General features: G+C 36.1%; 1 protein-coding gene across 1 annotated transcript in view; it reads right to left on the minus strand.

Annotated features, from left to right (window-relative positions):
- LOC140172627 (5'-nucleotidase domain-containing protein 1-like) overlaps positions 1-21,886 on the minus strand; it is a 49,560-nt gene that overhangs the window by 20,390 nt on the left and 7,284 nt on the right. Inside the window, exons 2-4 of the mRNA XM_072195763.1 lie at positions 17,251-17,365; positions 15,146-15,237; positions 13,999-14,180 (exon numbers count right to left, since the gene is read on the minus strand). Of these exons, the coding sequence (XP_072051864.1) occupies positions 13,999-14,180; positions 15,146-15,237; positions 17,251-17,346 (370 nt within the window). The 5' untranslated portion in view covers positions 17,347-17,365. The remainder of the gene's footprint in view (positions 1-13,998; positions 14,181-15,145; positions 15,238-17,250; positions 17,366-21,886) is intronic.

The raw sequence follows: 21,886 nt of genomic DNA on the forward strand, positions 1-21,886 counted from the left end.
AGATCATTATCCGGACAAAAACTGAACTAAATGTGGAGCACAATGTCAGCCAACACTATATGATAAATATTCAGTTAATGAAACAAATGTAAAATGTATTTTTGGACTGTATATCGTGTGTAGAGCGATATTTATATACATGCATGTTGAATAGCATTATATTATAGTTTAAGTCTGTTGAAGTTACACAGCTCTGTGGGCCATGGATACGGCATCTGCCACAGGCGAGTGGACACGGGTTCGAGCCCCTGAATTTATTTAGATTTCTTTTTCTTTTTTTTGTTATTATTTTACAATATCCTTCATCATATTATATTTGTCGTTCTATTAATTTTTGCCAATGTCCGTCCTTCTTTTTTTCTGTATGTCTACCTATATTTTACTTTCTATACTTACTATAAGTTTCTTTGAAAGCGCTTTAATAAATTTCAGTCATAAAATGTAATTTAAGCCTACTCCTGCCGACTATGATTATATTTACACGATATACTGCGTTGCAAATACCACATACGCTTTTTGATGCAAACGATGAAAATGATTAAAGTTTGTTGTTGTTTTTTCTAAAAATTAGCTTTTTTTTTTAAATTTTACGTATTTTTTCCCAAAATCACTCTTTTAAAAGACTTCAATCAATTCCTGTCAACAAATATCATGTATTTCTGGCCATTAAATCACTACTCTTTCAAAATAAAACGTCATTTTACGCAAAATACGTAGTTGGCATAGGCTAATAATGTTCAGAACGCACTGTAAAATACATGATATTGCGTATAAAACGTGACCGTATCCCTAAATCACATGAGGAAAATGCAATAATTTTTATATAAGTGAAAAGATAAATAGTTTCTCCGTTTTCATGTAAAATTTGATGAAAATCAAGCTATGGTTGAGGAGATATGGGCCAAAACACACATTTTAAAATTTGATTTTTTGTACCTTAGAGACAATGATGGCCATAAGTGTTGGGACGGTTTGATAGGGTAATGTAAATAAGCCCCCCACTCCCCCGATCAATGTTGAATTCGACTTTTTTGGTCACACGAGCCTTGTGGCACCCAACATTGATTGGTGGGGAAGGGGAGGGTTGGGGTGTTAGGAAAGTGTTTAGGCTTGACACCAAAGAAACCTCCACTTTATCACGTTAATAATAACGGAAATAAGGTCATACTATAGTGTACGTTTTCCATAAGTGTCCCAACACATTTTGGCCATGGTTGTATTTGAAAAGTTGAAAAAAATCATCTAATTTCAGTTTTTTGCTTATAACTCAAAAAAGTAAATATGATATTGACACCAAATTTGGAGCAGTTAGAGATCTTATCATGTGGCTTTACCAAAAAATTTTGGATGGCTACATTTGACATTTAGGGACTGGTCACTTAAAATGTCTTAAAACGATATTTTGGCCCTGTCTAAGTTCACTATTCGTCACTTTAACTGTCAAAAACTTGGGTTTAAAAATGGAAAATTATTGTTTCCACCAATTAAAATGTTACATTACAGCTATAGAAGAAAATAAAAGTTATCACAACATCTCGTGATCAAAAAACAAATAAAGGAATCGAACCCATGCACACTTGTTTTCCCAATTTACCGCAGTTTACCAAAAATGAAGCAACAAATACAGAAAAAAAAAGAAGGGCGGACATTGGCAAAAATTAATAGAGCAGCGAATATAATATGATGAAGGATATTGTAAAATAATAACAAAAAAGAAAAGAAAAGATATATAAATAAATTCAGGGCTCGAACCCGTGTCCACTGTGCCTGTGGCAGATGCCGTATCCATTGCACCACAGAGATGTATTACTTTAACAGGCTTAAACTGTAATATAATGCTATACAAGATGCATGTATATAAATATCGCTCTAAAGACGATAAACAGTCAAACAAATCGCACTTTTACGGCATTTGTTTCATTAACTGAATATTTATCATATAGCAGGTGTTGGCTGACATTTGTGCTCCACATATATATTCAGTTAATGAAACAAATTTCAGTTTTGGGCGGGGTAAAATGATTTTGGGACAAAAGCAGAGCGATATACGTTTGTAAAAAAAAAAGAAAGTAATATTATATTAAAATTCTTTACTCTTTAAAGGCGTGTATACCGTCCGATTTTGTCCCGTAGTCATTATCCCGGACAAAAACTGAACTAAATGTGAGCACAATGTCAGCCAACAGCCTAAAATTCAGTTAATGAAACAAATGCCGTAAAATGTATTTTTGGACTGTATATCGTGTGTAGAGCGATATATATACATGCATATACATCATTATATTATAGTTTAAGTCTGTTATTACAGCTCTGTGGCGCCATGGATACGGCATGCCACAGGCAGTGGACACGGGTCGAGTTCCCCTGAATTTATTTAGATTTCTTTTCTTTTCTTTTTGTTATTATTTTACAATATCCTTCATCATATTATATTCGCTGCTCTATATTTTTTACTTTCTATACTTATTTTATAACTATAAGTTTCTTTGAAAGCGCTTTAATAAATTTCAGTCATAAAATGTAATTTAAGCCTACTCCTGCCGACTATGATTATATTTACACGATATACTCGTTGCAAATACCACATACGTTTTTGATGCAAGCGATGAAAATGATTAAAGTTTGTTGTTGTTTTTTCTAAAAATTAGCTTTTTCTTTAAATTTTAAGTATTTTTTTCCCAAAATCACTCTTTTAAAAGACTTCAATCAATTCCTGTCAACAAATATCATGTATTTCTGGCCATTAAATCACTACTCTTTCAAAATAAAAGCGTCATTTTACATAAAATACGTAGTTGGCATAGGCTAATAATGTTCAGAACGCACTGTAAAATACATGATATTGCGTATAAAAACGTGACCGTATCCTAAATCACATGAGGAAAATGCAATAATTTTTATATAAGTGAAAAGATAAATAGTTTCTCCGTTTTCATGTAAAATTTGATGAAAATCCAAGCTATGGTTGAGGAGATATGGGCCAAAACACACATTTTAAAATTTGATTTTTGTACCTTAGAGACAATGCTGGCCATAAGTGTTGGGACGGTTTGATAGGGTAATGTAAATAAGCCCCCACTCCCCGATCAATGTTGAATTCGACTTTTTTGGTCACACGAGCCTTGTGGCACCCAACATTGATTGGTGGGGAAGGGGAGGGTTGGGGTGTTAGGAAAGTGTTTAGGCTTGACACCAAAGAAACCTCCACTTTATCACGTTAATAATAACGGAAATAAGGTCATACTATAGTGTACGTTTTCCATAAGTGTCCCAACACATTTTGGCCATGGTTTTATTTGAAAAAAAAAAAAAAAATCATCTAATTTCAGTTTTTTGCTTATAACTCAAAAAAGTAAATATGATATTGACACCAAATTTGGAGCAGTTAGAGATCTTATCATGTGGCTTTACCAAAAAAATTTTGGATGGCTACATTTGACATTTAGGGACTGGTCACTTAAAATGTCTTAAAACGATATTTTGGCCCTGTCTAAGTTCACTATTCGTCACTTTAACTGTCAAAAACTTGGGTTTTAAAATGGAAAATTATTGTTTCCACCAATTAAAATGTTACATTACAGCTATAGAAGAAAATAAAAGTTATCACAACATCTCGTGATCAAAAAACAAATAAAGGAATCGAACCCATGCACACTTGTTTTCCCAATTTACCGCAGTTTACCAAAAATGAAGCAACAAATACAAAAAAAAAGAAGGACGGACATTGGCAAAAATTAATAGAACGACGAATATAATATGATGAAGGATATTGTAAAATAATAACAAAAAAGAAAAGAAAAAGATATATAAATAAATTCAGGGCTCGAACCCGTGTCCACTGTGCCTGTGGCAGATGCCGTATCCATTGCACCACAGAGCTGTATTACTTTAACAGGCTTAAACTGTAATATAATGCTATACAAGATGCATGTATATAAATATACGCTCTACGGACGATAAACAGTCAAACAAATACGCGCACTTTTACGGCATTTGTTTCATTAACTGAATATTTATCATATAGCAGGTGTTGGCTGACATTTGTGCTCCACATATATTTCAGTTTTGGGCGGGTAAAATGATTTTGGGACAAAAAGCGAGCGATATACGTTTGTAAAAAGAAAAAAGAAAGTAATATTATATTAAAATTCTTTACTCTTTAAAGGCGTGTATACCGTCCGATTTTGTCCGTATCATTATCCCGGACAAAACTGAACTAAATGTGGAGCACAATGTCAGCCAACACCTGCTATATGATAAATATGCAGTTAATGAAACAAATGCCGTAAAAATGTATTTTTTTGGACTGTATATCGTGTAGAGCGATATTTATACATGCATGTTGAATAGCATTATATTATAGTTTAAGTCTGTTGAAGTTACACAGCTCTGTGGCGCCATGGATACGGCATCTGCCACAGGCGCAGTGGACACGGGTTCGAGCCCCTGAATTTATTTAGATTTCTTTTTCTTTTCTTTTTTGTTATTATTTTACAATATCCTTCATCATATTATATTTCGCTGCTCTATTAATTTTTGCCAATGTCCTATTTCTTTTTTTTTCTGTATGTCTACCTATATTTTACTTTCTATACTTACTATAAGTTTCTTTGAAAGCGCTTTAATAAATTTCAGTCATAAAATGTAATTTAAGCCTACATGTACTCCTGCCGACTATGATTATATTTACACGATATACTCGTTGCAAATACCACATACGTTTTTGATGCAAACGATGAAAATGATTAAAGTTTGTTGTTGTTTTTTCTAAAATTAGCTTTTTTTTTTAAATTTTAAGTATTTTTTTTTTAAAATCACTCTTTTAAAAGACTTCAATCAATTCCTGTCAACAAATATCATGTATTTCTGGCCATTAAATCACTACTCTTTCAAAATAAAAGCGTCATTTTACATAAAATCGTAGTTGGCATAGGCTAATAATGTTCAGAACGCACAATAAGACACAAGAAAAGGAGCATAGAACGTGACCGTATCCCTAAATCACATGAGGAAAATGCAATAATTTTTATATAAGTGAAAAGATAAATAGTTTCTCCGTTTTCATGTAAAATTTGATGAAAATCCAAGCTATGGTTGAGGAGATATGGGCCAAAACACACATTTTAAAATTTGATTTTTGTACCTTAGAGACAATGCTGGCCATAAGTGTTGGGACGGTTTGATAGGGTAATGTAAATAAGCCCCCCACTCCCCCGATCAATGTTGAATTCGACTTTTTTTGGTCACACGAGCCTTGTGGCACCCAACATTGATTGGTGGGGAAGGGGAGGGTTGGGGTGTTAGGAAAGTGTTTAGGCTTGACACCAAAGAAACCTCCACTTTATCACGTTAATAATAACGGAAATAAGGTCATACTATAGTGTACGTTTTCCATAAGTGTCCCAACACATTTTGGCCATGGTTGTAGGAACAACACAGTGATCTAACTGATCTTCATAATATGAACAAAATGACTTGACTTTTAAAACCCGAGCCCTGAACAAAATATGATGCGCGCGCATACTGCCAGGCAAAAAACAATGGATATTGTGATGATGCGTGCGCATACTGCCAGGCATTGACATCAGAAGTCAACTCATCTATACAGCAAGAAGTTTGCCACAAACCCTTTCCGTTAGAATGAAGAAGGGGTAATCAAAATTAATGAGACAAAATGCAGGGGTATATAAACTTGTTAATTCCCTTCTTTTGGGGCATTAAAAAAATGAGCACTTTCAGAAGTTTTGAAAGAAAAAGCTCTTTAACCAATTGAAAAACGTGTCAAGACAAAATGTATCCTAAAAATATTATTTCTAAATGTAAACCCCCAGAGTTATTTTTTCCAGTTTGTTAACCCTAACCAAACTAAACATCACAAAACCTCAATTCAAACAGCATCTGTAAGCGTGGGTATCCCACGTGATGTGATTGTGTCATCACGCAAATAGTCATATGGGCACGGAAAGGTATGGCCGTGCATGTGTCTGGCCCCCGAGGGGTCCCTGGAAACCGCATGCGACCGATGCGAGAAAAAAGTTTTCTATTCTTCTTCTTTCTTTCTTTCTTCCTTTCTCCTCGCCAAAATAGGCCTGAGGGTTAACGCCTAGCTTTCAATGAAAGTTGAATCTTTTAACATGAGAAAAGAAAAGTTCATGTCAGTGCAACTGTATTTGATGTAAAATTAAACATACTCCACATGACATTCGGTATTTTATTTGACAATAAAAAGTAGAATGTATATAGAAAGACTTAGCAAAACATTCAGTTCTGATAAGGAAATACGATAGCCTTGTGCTTTGTATGCTATGAAACCAGAAATGAAGCATAAGCTGGGTGTAAACTATTCTTACAATTAACAGTGAATAATGTCAATATTATTATTTCACAATATACTTAACCTTTGTCGCAAGAAAACTGATCAAAACAGATTTATGATTGAGATGTGAGTGGCTGCACAGAGACTAGCATCGTATCATTATAAGTATCCAACAAGGAAATGTGGTTTTGAGTTTCCAAAGCTTTGAAACTACTGTCATTTATCAAAGTATACCAACAATGTAACCTCTATCCAGACAAGCGTCATGTGCTATGATATCATATCTCTGCAAGTTCTCCACATTGTTCATCTACCATTCATCATTGGTATTACAATTTCACTGCTGCCTCAAATCTACTTCTGTATATCGGAAGAAAGTAACCAAACACCATCAATTGAGCCACTCAAAGTTGCAGTCCTACCCGATCAAACAGCTCGATTTAACTGCACAATTCCCGACATCGGTAATCATAGTGTAGCTTGGTTACGACATAAGACGTGCTTGACTTTTTACGGCGGCCGCACGGTAGCCACCGACATCAGTATTTTAACCATAACTGACAGAGCGCCAGATGCGTTTGATCTCCTCATTCAGAACATAAAACCAGAGAATGATGCGAGTTATAGATGCTGTGTGGTGGAAGGACAACTCTGTAAACCACTCCATTGTTCTGAGAGCGCCAAATTAGAAGTCTATATACCACCTACAGATCATCATCCTATATGTACTCCATCTGGAACTTTACACGTTGATATTGGACAGGAATTCACTTTCAGTTGTGAAGCTGGTTTTTCAAGGCCGGACCCCTATTTATTTTGGGATGGAAATTTTGAAACTAGTCGTGTGGATAACACTCATAAAAAAGTTCATGTGACTGTATCGGATAATCTGATTGGTAAGACTGTCGACTGCACTTTACGTTGGCATGTCCCTCCTCTGCTGCAATCGCCATGGATACGACACTGTCACGTTGGCCCCTTGTTGTTGGCATCTACCGAGCCATCTACCGATATAATGGATAGCACTTCGTCAGCTTCTGTTCAATACTACGATGAGATTATGAATATTACTATAACAAACTCAGTGACTGAAATCTATACGACGATCGTTATGGCTACACAGGCCGAGAGTGATACCACTGATACGACTACTCAGGAAGCTGACGATGATACAATGATGACAACGTCATCAGGTAACGATAATACAGAAACAAATGATGGATTATATTTTGGCCTTAAGATAGGCTTATCAAGTGTGGTAGCGATTCTAGTCATAATAATTGCCATCAAGATTACTAAAATGATACAAAATTATCGAAGCAAAAGACAACATGTCACAAAAGACGACTTTTGGTTTCACAAAAAATGCACCAGCTTCAGCGCTGTACGCAGCTCAGTGTGCAGCAATCAGAGCACAGACAGTGGTCCTGTGGTCGTGTTCCTACGTCCTATGACTCAATTACCACCTGTTGAGGAGGAGATGGAGTCGTCGTACCAATCCAACACTTCAAGATCCTATGGAGAAACATATGATATGCCACATGGAATCCGTCACACATACTTGCACTCGGATAATAACAGCCGTACAGGAGTTGATGAGGATGTGGATGACTTAAACATTATGGAACATCCATCAAGTCCAGGATACATGACCATGTCATCGCCAAGACTTGCATCATATTTGGAAATCATTCCAGATCATCATTTTATAGTTCCTGAGCAAAAAAGCAGTAGAGATATTATATACTCTAACTTGGCAGAACAACGATTCAATGGTTCATCAGATGTTTAGCACTTCCTGCAGTGCACCAGACCCGTAAATGGGAATATTCCTTTCTTTGCCCATCCAAGATGGCCCCCATGGCATGAGAGGCCATGTGCAGTAAAGGTGAATTTATAAAGTATTTATGATGAATTAGGAACAATTATTTGAAATGTTTATGAAGTAATTGTAGTATTATGTTTTTCCTCACTTGTATATCCACAATGGCCGCTATGGGATATGCGCCATGAGCAAGCAGTGGGATTTTCCGATGGCAAAGGAATTTTACTTAAGCATTAAAAGGTGGTACTAAACCCCCTGATAAATTTTGTAACTAATTTTGTATTTTTCTCAAAAAATAACTACACACTGGTAACAAAAGTTATGTATATTATAGGGGTAAGGAATCCAGTTACTTCACTGAAATTTCAGTGATTCAAGACCAATGGTTCATTTAATGTTAAGAAATGAGGTACATTCTATAGCAGTACCTCTTTTCTTATCATAAATAATGTACTGCTTGTCTTGAGTCACTGAAATTCTAATGTGGCAACTGGATTCCTTGCCCCTATTATATACATAACTTTGGTTACCAGTGTGTTATTATTTTTGAGAAAATGCAAAAAATAGTCACAAATTTATCAAGGGTGTAGTACCACATTAAAGGGCATTTCGTGATCCACAGCCTCATCCCCCACTTCAAAAAAAAAAGGTGAGATTTTTATACCACTGGAAATCTCTGCCTGCATAATGTTTATGTACAAAACATTTCTTGCAGATTAATTTGTTTAAGGGGGTACTACACCCCTCGATAAATTTGTGTCTATTTTTGCATTTTTCTGCTAATAACACAGTGGTAACAAAAGTTATGTATATAATAGGGGCAAGGAATCCAATTACTATACTGGAATTTCAGTGATTCAAGACAAGTGGTTCGTTATTTATGATAAGAAATAATTAAGGTACCGATTGGATGTACCTCATTTCCGATCATATATACTGAACCACTTGTCTTGAGTCACTGAAATTTCAGTGTAGTAATCAGGGTTCACAGTTTATCGCGTTTTCGCGTCCGGGACGCTTTTTGAACTCACTGGACCCGGAAAAAGTAAGATTATGAACCTGAATGGGTCCAGCAGGCTGTGCTTGGACCCGGAAAAAATCCCATCCAAGAAAAAAAAAATATCATCATAGATCGCCATTGTGCGATAACCCAGCTCAATCGGCTCACTATTCATTCATAAATTACATACAATTACAAAAATTGCTGCAACATGATACACACCTCATCGCTATTTCATGCACAGATATTTTATCAGCAATACAAGGGGAACTGTGGAAGAGGTTGACTTGCGATTTTTTTTTTCGGATCGTGCAAATTAAATATTATGTTACAATAAAATGTCAACAAAACAGGGTCAATTCCTGGTGAGATCGCGAAAACACGTTTTGGCGGTAGTTGTATATTTCAACCGAGCAAATATAACAAAATAACCAAATAATTAGATGATTAAAGTAGTGCATGTTATTAGGTAGTAATTGTAGTTCTTTATGAGAAAGTCGGCCGATCATCGCGGCAAGTCGTCCCTTACCCAGTAATTTGACTCGACTTTGGTAAGTTTTGGGTGCCAAATTCAGCATACTTTAATATTTATCGTTTGTGCCAGTACTGAAAATACATTTCCGGGTGTTTCTGAAGTTTCGTACATAAGTACAATTTGGACCCACAAAAATCAATTTGGGACCCGCAAATTTCAACTAAATGGGATCTGAATGGGTCCAGCATAAAAAAAGTGGACCCGGTTATTTGAGAGCAAACTGTGAACCCTGGTAGTAATTGGGATCCTCTGATGTGACGCTGGCTATTCAGGAAGATGATTAATATCCCTGCTTATTATGTCTCATCAGTTACTTGGTATATAACTGATTTACTATAGAATAGTTCTTATTGTTATACCATGTTTACTGTATTAATATTTTATCATATTGATAAAATGTGGCCAAATATTTATTAAATATAAATACTGGGATTGTTTGTACTCATTTTAATGCATTTTCATGCTGGCCTGAAATATGATCATGAAAATGTACAATCCTGAGATTTTGAATTTTTAAAGAAAATTTGGAACTTGCCATGTGCGGTTAACACCAGTGTGGAGAGGGAATTAGCGCCCACACATACCATCAGAGTTGGGTAACTTTTCTGTGGGTGGATAATATTCTATTGTGTGCTGTTATAAATGTTGATATGTTACAAATAAATAACAATTGTAACAATTTGACATTTAAAGAAATTTTGCACATAGTAAATATTTCCATTTTGTTTGACAAAACCAAGTGAATTTTTTGCTCACTACAATATTTCGTCCTTCACATCGGAGGACTTCATCAAGTATGACTGACATGGTCAACTGACCCACTTTCCAAAAAACTGGTTTCCAGTACTTCTTAGTCTCTTTTCCAGTCGAGACTGGAAAAGGCAGTCCTCTGATGTGAAGGACAAAATATTGCAGTGAGTAAAAAATTCACTTGGTTTTGTCAAGCAAAATGGAAATATTTATTTTAACCAACAAACCTATGAATCTATTCAATGTTGTTGTACATAGTGTTTTTTCAAACATTTTAAAAATGTTTTTTAATTTAAATGTTATTAATACCATTTTGACCAAAACTCAAACATGTTTATAACATTTTAAACACATTTTTGTGTTTTGTGTTTTGCCACTATTTTTATATAATTGTGAGTTATCAATGTGCTGAACTAGTAATATACAGAGTACATGCTACTAATTTATTTATTAAACTATTAGGCCAATTGACTAGTGTCAAGAAAAGCTACGATACAACCATGTTGAAAAGCCCCTGGTTCATGGAACATTAAACTGATAAAAGATATGATTAATGTCACTTTCTCTTTCAGTTTTTATTATTTCCTTATCCCGTCCCTACCTGGCTATTCAATTTGAAAACCATGTTCCCCCTATGGAAGATACATGACCTTAATCTTCCACACAGGGGGTGTGAATTTCAAATGGGGTTACCTGAATGTTTTATGTCATTTGAAATATAACCCCCTGTGTGGGAGATTAAAATCATATGTTCCATAGGGGGTGTATGGATTTCAACTGGAATAGCCCACTGAATAAACTTCCCACAAAACTCATTGGGCCAAAATAAAATAAATTCATGTTTCTGGTAACACACCCGTCCCTGTTTTTTGGTGCCGCAAAAAAAAAATTAATGCCACTTGGGGAAAAAATAAAATTTTTAAATAGTCGTGCGTGTAGAAATTCTGGTATGAAATTGTTGGAAATCACATTTATTTTATTTTTCCCCACGACTTAAACTTGATAAATACTTGCTTACAAAATCCTGACACATGAGAGCGATTTTGAATAGATATACAGGCGTATGATACGTACATTTGGAAATTGCAAGCTCTGTAATACGTGTGTTTGTGTAATGTGTAGCAGGGTTCGCAGGGTTTTGCAAAAACAATTTTTGCCAGTTTTTGACGGCAAAAATGGCAAAAACTAAAAAAGTCATTTATAGTTCAGTTTTTTCATCTCAAAACAAATTATTAAGTTACAAAAATAATTTCCTAAGTGTAACAAAGCTAGATTTGTTAATTATAAGTAACATATTAAAGAAATTAAAGGCATGCGTTTTCATTTCATTTAACCGAAATGTGGCATGTATATCAAATTCGAAACTTTTAAATTTGAAAAAATACGTTGAATGATTCGAGGGACTATATTTGAGTTTTTGCCAGTTTTGCTGGTTTAAACTAGGCAAAAACTGGCCAAAATAGGTTTTTGCCACTTTGCTGGCAAAAACAGGTTTTTGCCTGAATTGTGTAGTATGATGCGTGTCAGGGATAATAATACAAGCCTGGTTTTGGTCAGTACTCGTGAAGTAAGAGCTTTTGTGAGACCCGAGTAATAAACCGTTTTTTCAAGTATAAAATCGGGTTGAAATTTCAGTATGTGCATATAAAATTTTACAATAAAATAATTTTTTCCCTTCCTTCCATCCCAATATTTTCAGAGCATATTACCGGAAACAAAATTTTATTTTTAGTAGGCCTTGTTTAAATTTAACTTAATGCTCAATAAATACGAAAAGGAAAAGTGCGTATTTTACGGAAATGGGGAATTTTGAAGGTAGAACCTATTTGTGTTGTGTAGATCATATTGTCAGTCGGTTTCTGTTTCCTTGACATCCTTCCCAATCTTTCACTTTCACGCCAGTCTGATATGGGAAAACAGTTTGTCTCAACTTCCTGCCTGCATACTTTAAATAATGTTATCATATTTGTGCTTTACTTTTTTTTTCCATATTTTTCCATTGGTCCTAAGGTTTACTAGTCTAAAAGTTCACTGGTACCCTAACCCAGGGGCATAGCCAGCTTTCCTGGTGGGGGGGGGAATAAATAATTTTAGGGAAAAGACAAAAGAAAAATCCCAGTTGCATCACTTTGACCCACATTTAACAGTGTGATATACATGCTGGTTTTTTTAGAGAGAATGTAGAATGTAAAGTCTTTGATCTTCAAAAAACGGCTTTATTGCAAGAATGTGCGTCTATAGCAGGCAAAAATTTGGTACTTTACACTATTTTGGTGGAAAACAGGCTCCTTGCCCCTTTTCTTTTCCGTTGCCTTCCCAATATTTTCTTTCATTTTTTGTCAGAGGGGCACATTTCTTTTTGCACTCTGACCCCCCCCCCCCCACACACACACACACCCCTACACACCCCCACACTAGCTACGCTACTATTCTAACCCTAATTGTCAGACTGTAGCAACCCCTTCTTACTTCTCTGACTAGCGAACCCCTTTTTTATTTGGACTAGCGAACCCTAAGTTTAGCGTTCAGTCCCAGAACAGAACCTTTGGTCATAGGCCAAAATAAATTTTTGCCAAGTGACTCATTTCACTACTCCCGATTCCAGAAAAATACGCACTAATTTTCAGGAATTAAAAAAATATTATTGTGTTTTGCCAAATGAAACATAGCCCAATTCACATCCTTTAGTTGGAACTAACAGGTAATAAATGTCAAATTTTAATATTTGGCCAATTTTTGGAAATAAATGCTCAGAAAATGCTAAAGTCATTTTAATGAGTTTGAAGTATCAAATTCTTCCAATCACAAAACTTTAACCCAATCAAACGTCACATGGTTTTCACCAAGATAAGTCTTTCTGGCCAGCACAATTATTGCTATTATTTTATATAGTCCAAAGAGAGCTTAACCTAGGCCACTTCACACTAATGCATCTCAAAAGTATTTTAAGCACTTTATCTCGATTACTCCTCTCCACCCAGGTGTATAAATGGGTACCAGCATTCTTAAATACTAAGACGGTAACAGACTCGCTGTGGAGGAGGTGTAGTGATGCCAATCCTCCTATAGCAACATTACATGGAGGAGTGTGGCCCAATCGTCAATGAAAGAGATGGGCACTTGGGTTCAAGCCCGGACTATGCCCAAGGACTGTATGTGTACTTGGTTTATCCCGATCCATGCTCGCTATTGCAGGTTTTCTCCTGGATCTCAAAATCGGTGATTACTTGTTTGTTTATCAAAAACATCCTTTACCAAATGGAATTTGGGGGAGCTGCGCAGATAATTGGTGGATGTTACGGCTGCAACTGACCTAGTTGATGCGATCTGATTCTGATGATTCACCAGTGGCAGCAAAATTACAGCACATTGATACCACTGGAAAAATGCACTGTATAAATTCAAAATTTATTTTGTTGTTGGGCAGAAAAAAACCTATGTGCTTGTGGCCCCTGAACATGTGTAACACAAAACTGCCAACAGGTTACATAGGAGGTTTTGCTATAAACATGTTCAGGGGCCAATGACACATACATGTAGGAGGTTTTTCCTGCCCAATGATGATTTTTTACCTGTTTGTTTCAAATTTTCTTTCAACGCTGCAAAGTGTTGCCACTGTCTCTCTGTCCCATAGTATGTGGTAATTTCATCTTCTGTCAGAGGTGTTGTCCCATGGGTAGCTCGTAACACTATACCATCACCGGAAAGCTTGATGAAATTACCGTTGACGACATCCAGAACTAGACCTTTGGTGCTTGAGGAGGAAGATAAAGTATCAAAAGATAGGTACCGTAACTTTATTGTAAAGATTTATTACACAAGAATCTGTTTGAATGATAAAGTTTAAATTGTAGCCACTTAACCCTTGACCATTTACAGTAGAAGTAGTGATGTAACACAATTAATTACCACAGCGATAGGTGAAAACAATTTTTGACAAAATGTAGGGAGAGAATGGTCAACTAATACTCAGTGGCATGCGCAACACATTGAAAGTAGGGAGCCAGGTTGTTCAGTTCCCCCGAATGGAGTCTGATTAGGAGTGTAAGGTGCGGACGAAATCAGTCATTTCCCGAATGACCAAAAAGTGGGGGGCATGCCCACCCCTGCCCACCCCCCCCCCTTTGCACACGCCACTGCTAATACTCCTATATCAGATTTCAGGAGAGCAGTGGAGAGAGCGATTGCTCTCGCTCTCTTCAAAAAGCAGTCCCTGGAACACAGGCCTATTTTAATTTCAACACCACCAAACACAATAACCAACATCACACCATCATTATACAAGCTGTATCAAAATGATTGGTACCCATCAGTTTTCATTTATAATGGATGAGCCTGACACATCAAAATTCAACTTAAGATCCAAATAATTTGTAGATTAATTGTCAAACAAGTCATAAACTATACATTTTGGACATTTCAAGAGTATCCAATGTTGTATTTGGAAGAGGCAGGCTTTTCAATAAACATCAAAATTGATGGGTACCAATAATTTTGATACACCCTGTATGTCACCCTCATAACCAAATTGCCTAAGTCATTTTCCAGTATTTTGCCTTTTTCTTAAAACTGCAAAAAATGACTTTGGCAATTAGGTTATGAGGGTGACGATATACATGTACGCTTTCTTCAAAATCTTAATTTTGATAAGGTAATAAAGTGGGGGTATGAGGCTGTTTAGCTGTTAATTGGGTCACCGACCATTTAAATTATACTTACAGAAAATCTTTGTATTTGTCAAATGGTTCCAGAAGATCTTTGCTGTATCCATGATCATTCACAAGTACTTTAGCTAGAGATTCATATATTAGCTGTAAAAAAGTGCAACATATATCACAAGAATTATATTCAAAATAAAATGCATAGTAATGAATTAAATCATAAAAGGGGAATTATTAAACCATGAATTATGTGGTGCATCAAAGAAAATATTGCTCACAAAATTGTTCAGCTTTTTTGCACATTTCAAACATTTTTGGCAGTGTTTTAACTTGCTAATTTTAAGTTTTCTGTGCCCTATGGAACCTACTTGCATGTTAACTTTTTGCATTTTGAATTCTGCGTAACATATAAGAGAGCAAATGCAAGAAAATTTATGCGAGACAAAATGTCCACTTCACCTAAAGCCTGGCTCAGTTTTTCAGATTGTGATGCCCACAAATAGTGCATATGAAACAGCCACATAACAAGTGGGGGTGAGCAAACATATGGCTGAGCTGGGCCATATCCAGGGGTAGCAGATGGTACTGAGTCAGTGCTAACTGCACCAAAAAATCTACACTACCTGATTCTTATTGGACCGCCTGCACAGGTACACCATCGCCAAGTAGTAGCCTATATTGTGCAGTACCACGGGATAGTACCAGTGTAGTACCACTGCTGGTGGATCCTGTGCAGTAGCAGTGTTGGTACTATGTAGGTACTCTGTGTGTACCAGCCTGGTACCTTGGCGACAGGCATGTGCAGGTGGCCACAATAAGAATCTTGTAGTATACATGCCTTGCCGTTTGAGGCGAGCGATCGCTCTCACTCGCGAGCGATCGCTCTCACTCGCCACCGCTCGCCCAAACTCGATTTCTAGTGAGGGTTTTTCCACTCGCCATAGACACTAAATATCACTCGCTGCGAATCTTTCAAAATCAGCCATCAAATTAGCCAATTCAGAATTTAATAGATTTTGTGCCCCTCCAAGTCACAAATTTTAGCGCGCTTCGCGCGCATGTCAACATAAATACGTCAATACTGATTAATAGTATACCCAAATAAGTGGTGAAAATTTGACCACTCGCCTAATAAACACCACCATTCCACTTATCAGCACTTATAAATGTTGGTGAATGTTTTACAGGCATGAAAACTGGTCTTGAAAAAAACACTGAAAACCGTGTTTTTTTTTACCATTTTCTGTTAATTTGATTGATAAACACTGAAAACAATAACCAAAAAATGCTGAAATCAGCTAAAAAAAATTTTGAGCGGAAATGCGCGAAAACATGGAAAATTTTCATGCCTGAAATTGGAACCAGTTGAGCTACAGCCATGATTGAACACTGGTAGCAATTGTAAAAATGTTGCCAGTGTTTGATTACTAGTAATAATTGTTTAAGGGGGTACTACACCCCTCGATCAATTCATGTCTATTTTTGCATTTTTCTCAAAAACTAATAACACACTGGTAACAAAAGTCATTTGTATTATAGGGGCTTGGAATCCAATTACTACACTGGAATTTCAGTGACCCAAGACAAGCGGTTCGTTATTTATGATAAGAAATAAGGTACCGCTAGGATGTACCTCATTTCCTATCATATATGCTGAACCGCTTGTCTTGAGTTACTGAAATTTCAGTGTAGTAATTGGATCCCTTGCCCCAATAATATACATAACTTTTGTTACCAGTGTGTTATTATTTTTGAGAAAATGCAAAAATAGTCAAATTTACCACAGGGTGTAGTACCCCTTAAATGCTGCGAAGTGCTGATATGGGAATGACACTATATATGGGGCCATTCCATTTAAAACACAAACTCCCCCCTGTGGAAGATTGCACATGGTAATATTTTCCACTAGGGGGAGTATGAATTTCAAATGGAATTAGCACATTAACCAACTCTATTTGAAACTGACCTTCCCTCTATGGAGGATTCAGGTTGAATCTTTCTCAGAGGGTGTGTGTGAAATTCAAATAGAACTGCCTAAATGAGTTCATTCCATTTGAATTCATACTCTCTGTGTGGAAGATATTACCAAAATCTTCCACAGGGGAGTGTGGATTTCAACTGAATTGCCCATTACTATATTATCTGACTACATGAGGAACTTACAGGGAAAACTGCATCTAACTTGTACTTGCATATGGTATGGTCTAAATCCACTCCAACGGCATCGTACTCCTGGAAACAGAATGTCTTGGCAGCCATCTTGTTTAACCCAATTTACCTAGAGATTAAAAATCAATAAATTTATGTTAACCAGTCCTATTTTTCCTATGCATCCACACCATCCATGTCCAATGGAGAATTTGGTATGTATACATTTACCACATTATCCTTATAGGAGTCTAGGAAGTTGATCCACTCCGCGTCCGAACACCTCTGAAATGCACCCTTAAAATGGTGAATTTTCACATAACCAAATTGCGCCCCACATTGCGAAACACATGCAAAATCCTACCCTAAATGGCGTAGCACATGCAAAAACCATAACCTAAATGGCGTCAACTGAGAAATATCTATATTGATATCCTAAGTGGCGTAAACAGGTAAATGAGCTAATTTGATACCCAAGGTGTCTTTTTGATGTTGCAGACATATAGATACTGAAGAAAACATGCATGCACAAAAGTAACAAGAGAATCAATTAAAAAGTGGTGATTTTTATCAAATTAGTGCAAACTCACTCAAACAATAGGCCCTAATGTTACTAACCCTAAACGTCTAAGGATTTGGCTGAAAAAGGACCCCTAAATGGCGATGCCTCCTGAAAAAGTACCCCTTTCAAAAGACGTCGACGACGCTGTGTGGTGAAAAACATACATGTACATTTGTACCCTTTTAGACGTTTTTCTTGGACACAGGTGCGTAGCAAGTCAAGTAGTGAGTGACCCCCTGGGATACGGAAGTGGGATTCTGATTGGCTAATTGAATCACATCATCATCACGTCACGGCACCTACATGTAGTTGTACATGTAGTACCGTACAAATTTCGAACGTTTTATGAGGACTTGTTCTCAACTTGTAGATACTACCGTAAGGTGCCTCCAGAGTTTTATTTTGGCAAGTTTGCATTAGTATATCTAGTTAGTAAAATACTCACTTTAGAAACCTGTGTCACTGATGTATGTCATCTCAGGGGTGTGAGTGACCATAGATAAAAAAATCTGAAAAAATCTGAAAAAGTCTGAAATTGGGAAAGCTCCTATACTTTTGTACAGAGAAAGGGCAGAAAAAGAGATAAAAATCAAGATAAAAAAATTCATACCTCGGACGGACACTGCTGAAGTAATTTGCTGAATGGTATAGCAAATGTGCATATGTTAGGTATGCTAGGTGAATTCAAATTTGCCATCAAACTGCATCATTTTATTTATCAAATTAAAGCCCTTGAGTAAAGAAAGCCAACACTGAAAACCTTTTTGTCATAGCACTTTCCGTAGCAAAGTTACATCTAGTCAAAGATTGACTTTCATCAAAAAGATTCAGCTAGCAAAATTCCAAAAAAAGCATTTCGGGGGTGTTTCTAGATCTTAGTCTCATGACGATAGCAGCTTTTTTTAATGGAACTGCTATCAAAATCCCTCTGAAATTCCATACTATGTGCGAGTCTCTCATCACCAAAAAAATCATATATTTGGGTGAAGTGAAGTATAGAAAACATATTTATGTAGGTTTCCTTCTTCGGCCAGTTGTTTTAAATTTCTATGTAAATATGCATTGACATTGTCGGCGAATTTGGCTGACTAGTTCAATATTTTTAGCTGAAAGTTCTTTCATTTGAAAGAGAATCAAATTACCTAAACAATAAGGGGTCAATCATGTTTCTAGTGCATACTTTTCAAGTTACAGACAAAAATAGTGTCACCAAATTGTCCAAAATTTTGTGTGTGAAATTGTGACAGCAGGCACATGTACAATGTACACTACTGTATGTGACCCCAGTTGACCTCCTATTCTTTACTGTAAGAAAGCTGTTTTGGATGGTCTTGATTTACACACAAATTGCTTTTGAGCTAAATCGAGTGTCGACTTGGTGGAACATGGCTTGCACTATGTGATAGCTTATGAATCCATTATTATGCCAGTACCAACATAAGTCAACATCACTTAGGTTTTGGTTGTCAAAATTAATTTTTAGTAATTTGTTCCATTGAGCCCCACAGTAAAGCCATTTTTTGACTGTACAGGCACATTCCACTTCCCTATGGACGAATAGCGCCACCTATAGGGCTAATGAAAGTTGATTCCCAGTTTCCCGTTACCCTACTCCGCTCAAAACAATTTCCTTGCCAAATATTTCATTATTTTGAATAAAATGTTGATTTCTAACAAACTTGAACATACAAATAAATAATTGTGGTTTTAAATATATCATAATCTCTTTCTGTTGATTTTCAGGGATTTTCTTTGCAGTAGGAGCATGGTATATGGTTAATAATGAATTATTAATGAATACCTACTCAATTCTCTGTCCCGCACTTTTTGATCTGCTCTGATCTCATCCCGTAAAAAATATTGTGAAACTTTTGATATTAAATAGTTGTACAATCACCTTCATGTGGTTGTAAACTACATCTGTAAACTACAAACTGTGATTTATCACATGTATACATGGGTAGTTATTGGTTTACACCTGTAACAGATGCAATAATGAAATGGTATAAAATAATGAATAATGAATAATGAAATGGTCACCTACACAGTCATGAAAAATAATGTAACGGGAAACTGGGAATTGACTTTCATTAGCCTAGTGTGTAACAGTGCAGAATGTTGGTGCGGGGGTCTTGCTTTTTTGTAAGACATTCTTGTTGAAATTCACGATTTCGGATTCCGATTCCTTTCATAAACGGCTATTGCCGAATCATTCCGAGTCTTTCATTAGGAACAAAAGAAATGCAATCTTGACCAATCACAGTTCAGGATTTGTGTGGGCGAACTTCCGATAAAATCTGTAGCGCGTGCTCACGGAGGCTCACTCTATCTCAGACCACAGACACATCAACATGGGGTTGTAGTCACGGAGCTTTTGCTCTGGTTGTTTTATCATTTATGTTCTCCGGAGTTTAAATTACAAATTATCTTTATGTTATCTGCACCAGTGATATGAAATAAAATCATCACCAAACCAATTCCAGTTGTTACCAGAACTTTTATTTAAACCAGTGGCCTACCGTGAGACAGCCATGTTTACAATGGTAGCAGCGGTGTAGAACTTGACAGCGCCAGAGAATTATCAATGGTTTTGATACCCTGTGCTTTACAATTCATCGCAGTTTCCACAGGGACAACGAGGCATGGTATATTCACTCTGTATTCGACAATTTATACCAAACTAGGCGAATTTGCAGCTTCATACAGAGGCGGCGGATGTGATGTCAGATGTGATGTGATGTTTTCAGATGGCTTTGTGACTGTGATGTCAGATGAACGGAAATTTCGTGTTTTATATTCACTCGCTGAGCTGAACTGAACGGAATTGACGGACAACTGAAGAAAGAAGATTGGTGTGAAAGCTGAACCGAAGAAAAGTTTACGGAAAGCAGAAAAGGTTTTTATAATATGTAAACAAAAAATTATTTCTTCATTCAAAATTCACTGAAGCTTCGGATATCGCAGAAATATCTTGTGAATTTTAATAATTCATATAGCGTGAAATAGAACATTTGCAAGGAAAATCACGTCATCAACATTTTGATATTCACAGCGTACGAGTATCATTTACAGAACATTTGCGGAAAAATAAAAATCACACATTCGCAGTTCGGTCGTCACGGATTTTCAAACAAAATGTTAATAAAATGTGCCAAAAATCTTTTATGAAATGTACCCCATATTCTGATATGCATTGAAGTTTATGAAAATAACTCTGATATTTGTGATGTGTTATGGTATTTGTGAATTATTATGCAATGTTTTTATATACAGGTGCAAAGTGTTTACGATACATGCATTGATATTTCAGAAGAGTATATTGTCATTTATTATGTGCATTGAAGTTTAAAAGTACATGTATGAATATTGGTACATATATGGCATTTTTGTGATAGAAAATAATACATGCATTTGATATATGTTTAGTTTAATTACTGTCATGAGTGCAGATATATAAAATATTTTGTATAACAGATAGAGCTCAATGTGATACATCCTTGATGTCAAGACATTTTTAAGGGCTCTATCGGATTTAATGTGATATACCGTTGGTATAGCACATTTTTGAAAATTGTTATTGTGAATTTATGTGATACATCGTTGATGTGGCACATTTTGAAAATTGTTATATTTTATGTGATACATTGAAAACTTAACGTGATACGTCACTGAGGTAACACGTTTCTGGGAAGTATCGTCATTTACGATACAATTTTGATGTAGTACACCTTTGGTGTGACAACATTTGAATATTCATTGCAAGGTGCAATTATTTAATTGCCAAAAATTTGGTTGAGTCATAACCAACACATAAGTTGAAAAAATACACTGTGTTATTCCCAATAAGATATTATATTTGTTGTGAATATTAATATTGAGGGTAGAATTTACATCGGGAATTCAAAATGCCTGATCCAGATAGTAGTCAAAATGGGGTGAAGGTCCAACACCTGTTGAATGGGATCCTAGTTATCTCCCATCATATTTCTCTGGTAAACCAGGGGAAGATTTCATAATGTGGTGTAGAAAAATTGAATTGGCAGTTCAAAATTTTCCCCATGGCGCTCCAGCATTACATAGAGCACTATC

Source organism: Amphiura filiformis, chromosome 16 (assembly GCF_039555335.1).
Source record: "Amphiura filiformis chromosome 16, Afil_fr2py, whole genome shotgun sequence".
Taxonomy (NCBI): domain Eukaryota; kingdom Metazoa; phylum Echinodermata; class Ophiuroidea; order Amphilepidida; family Amphiuridae; genus Amphiura; species Amphiura filiformis.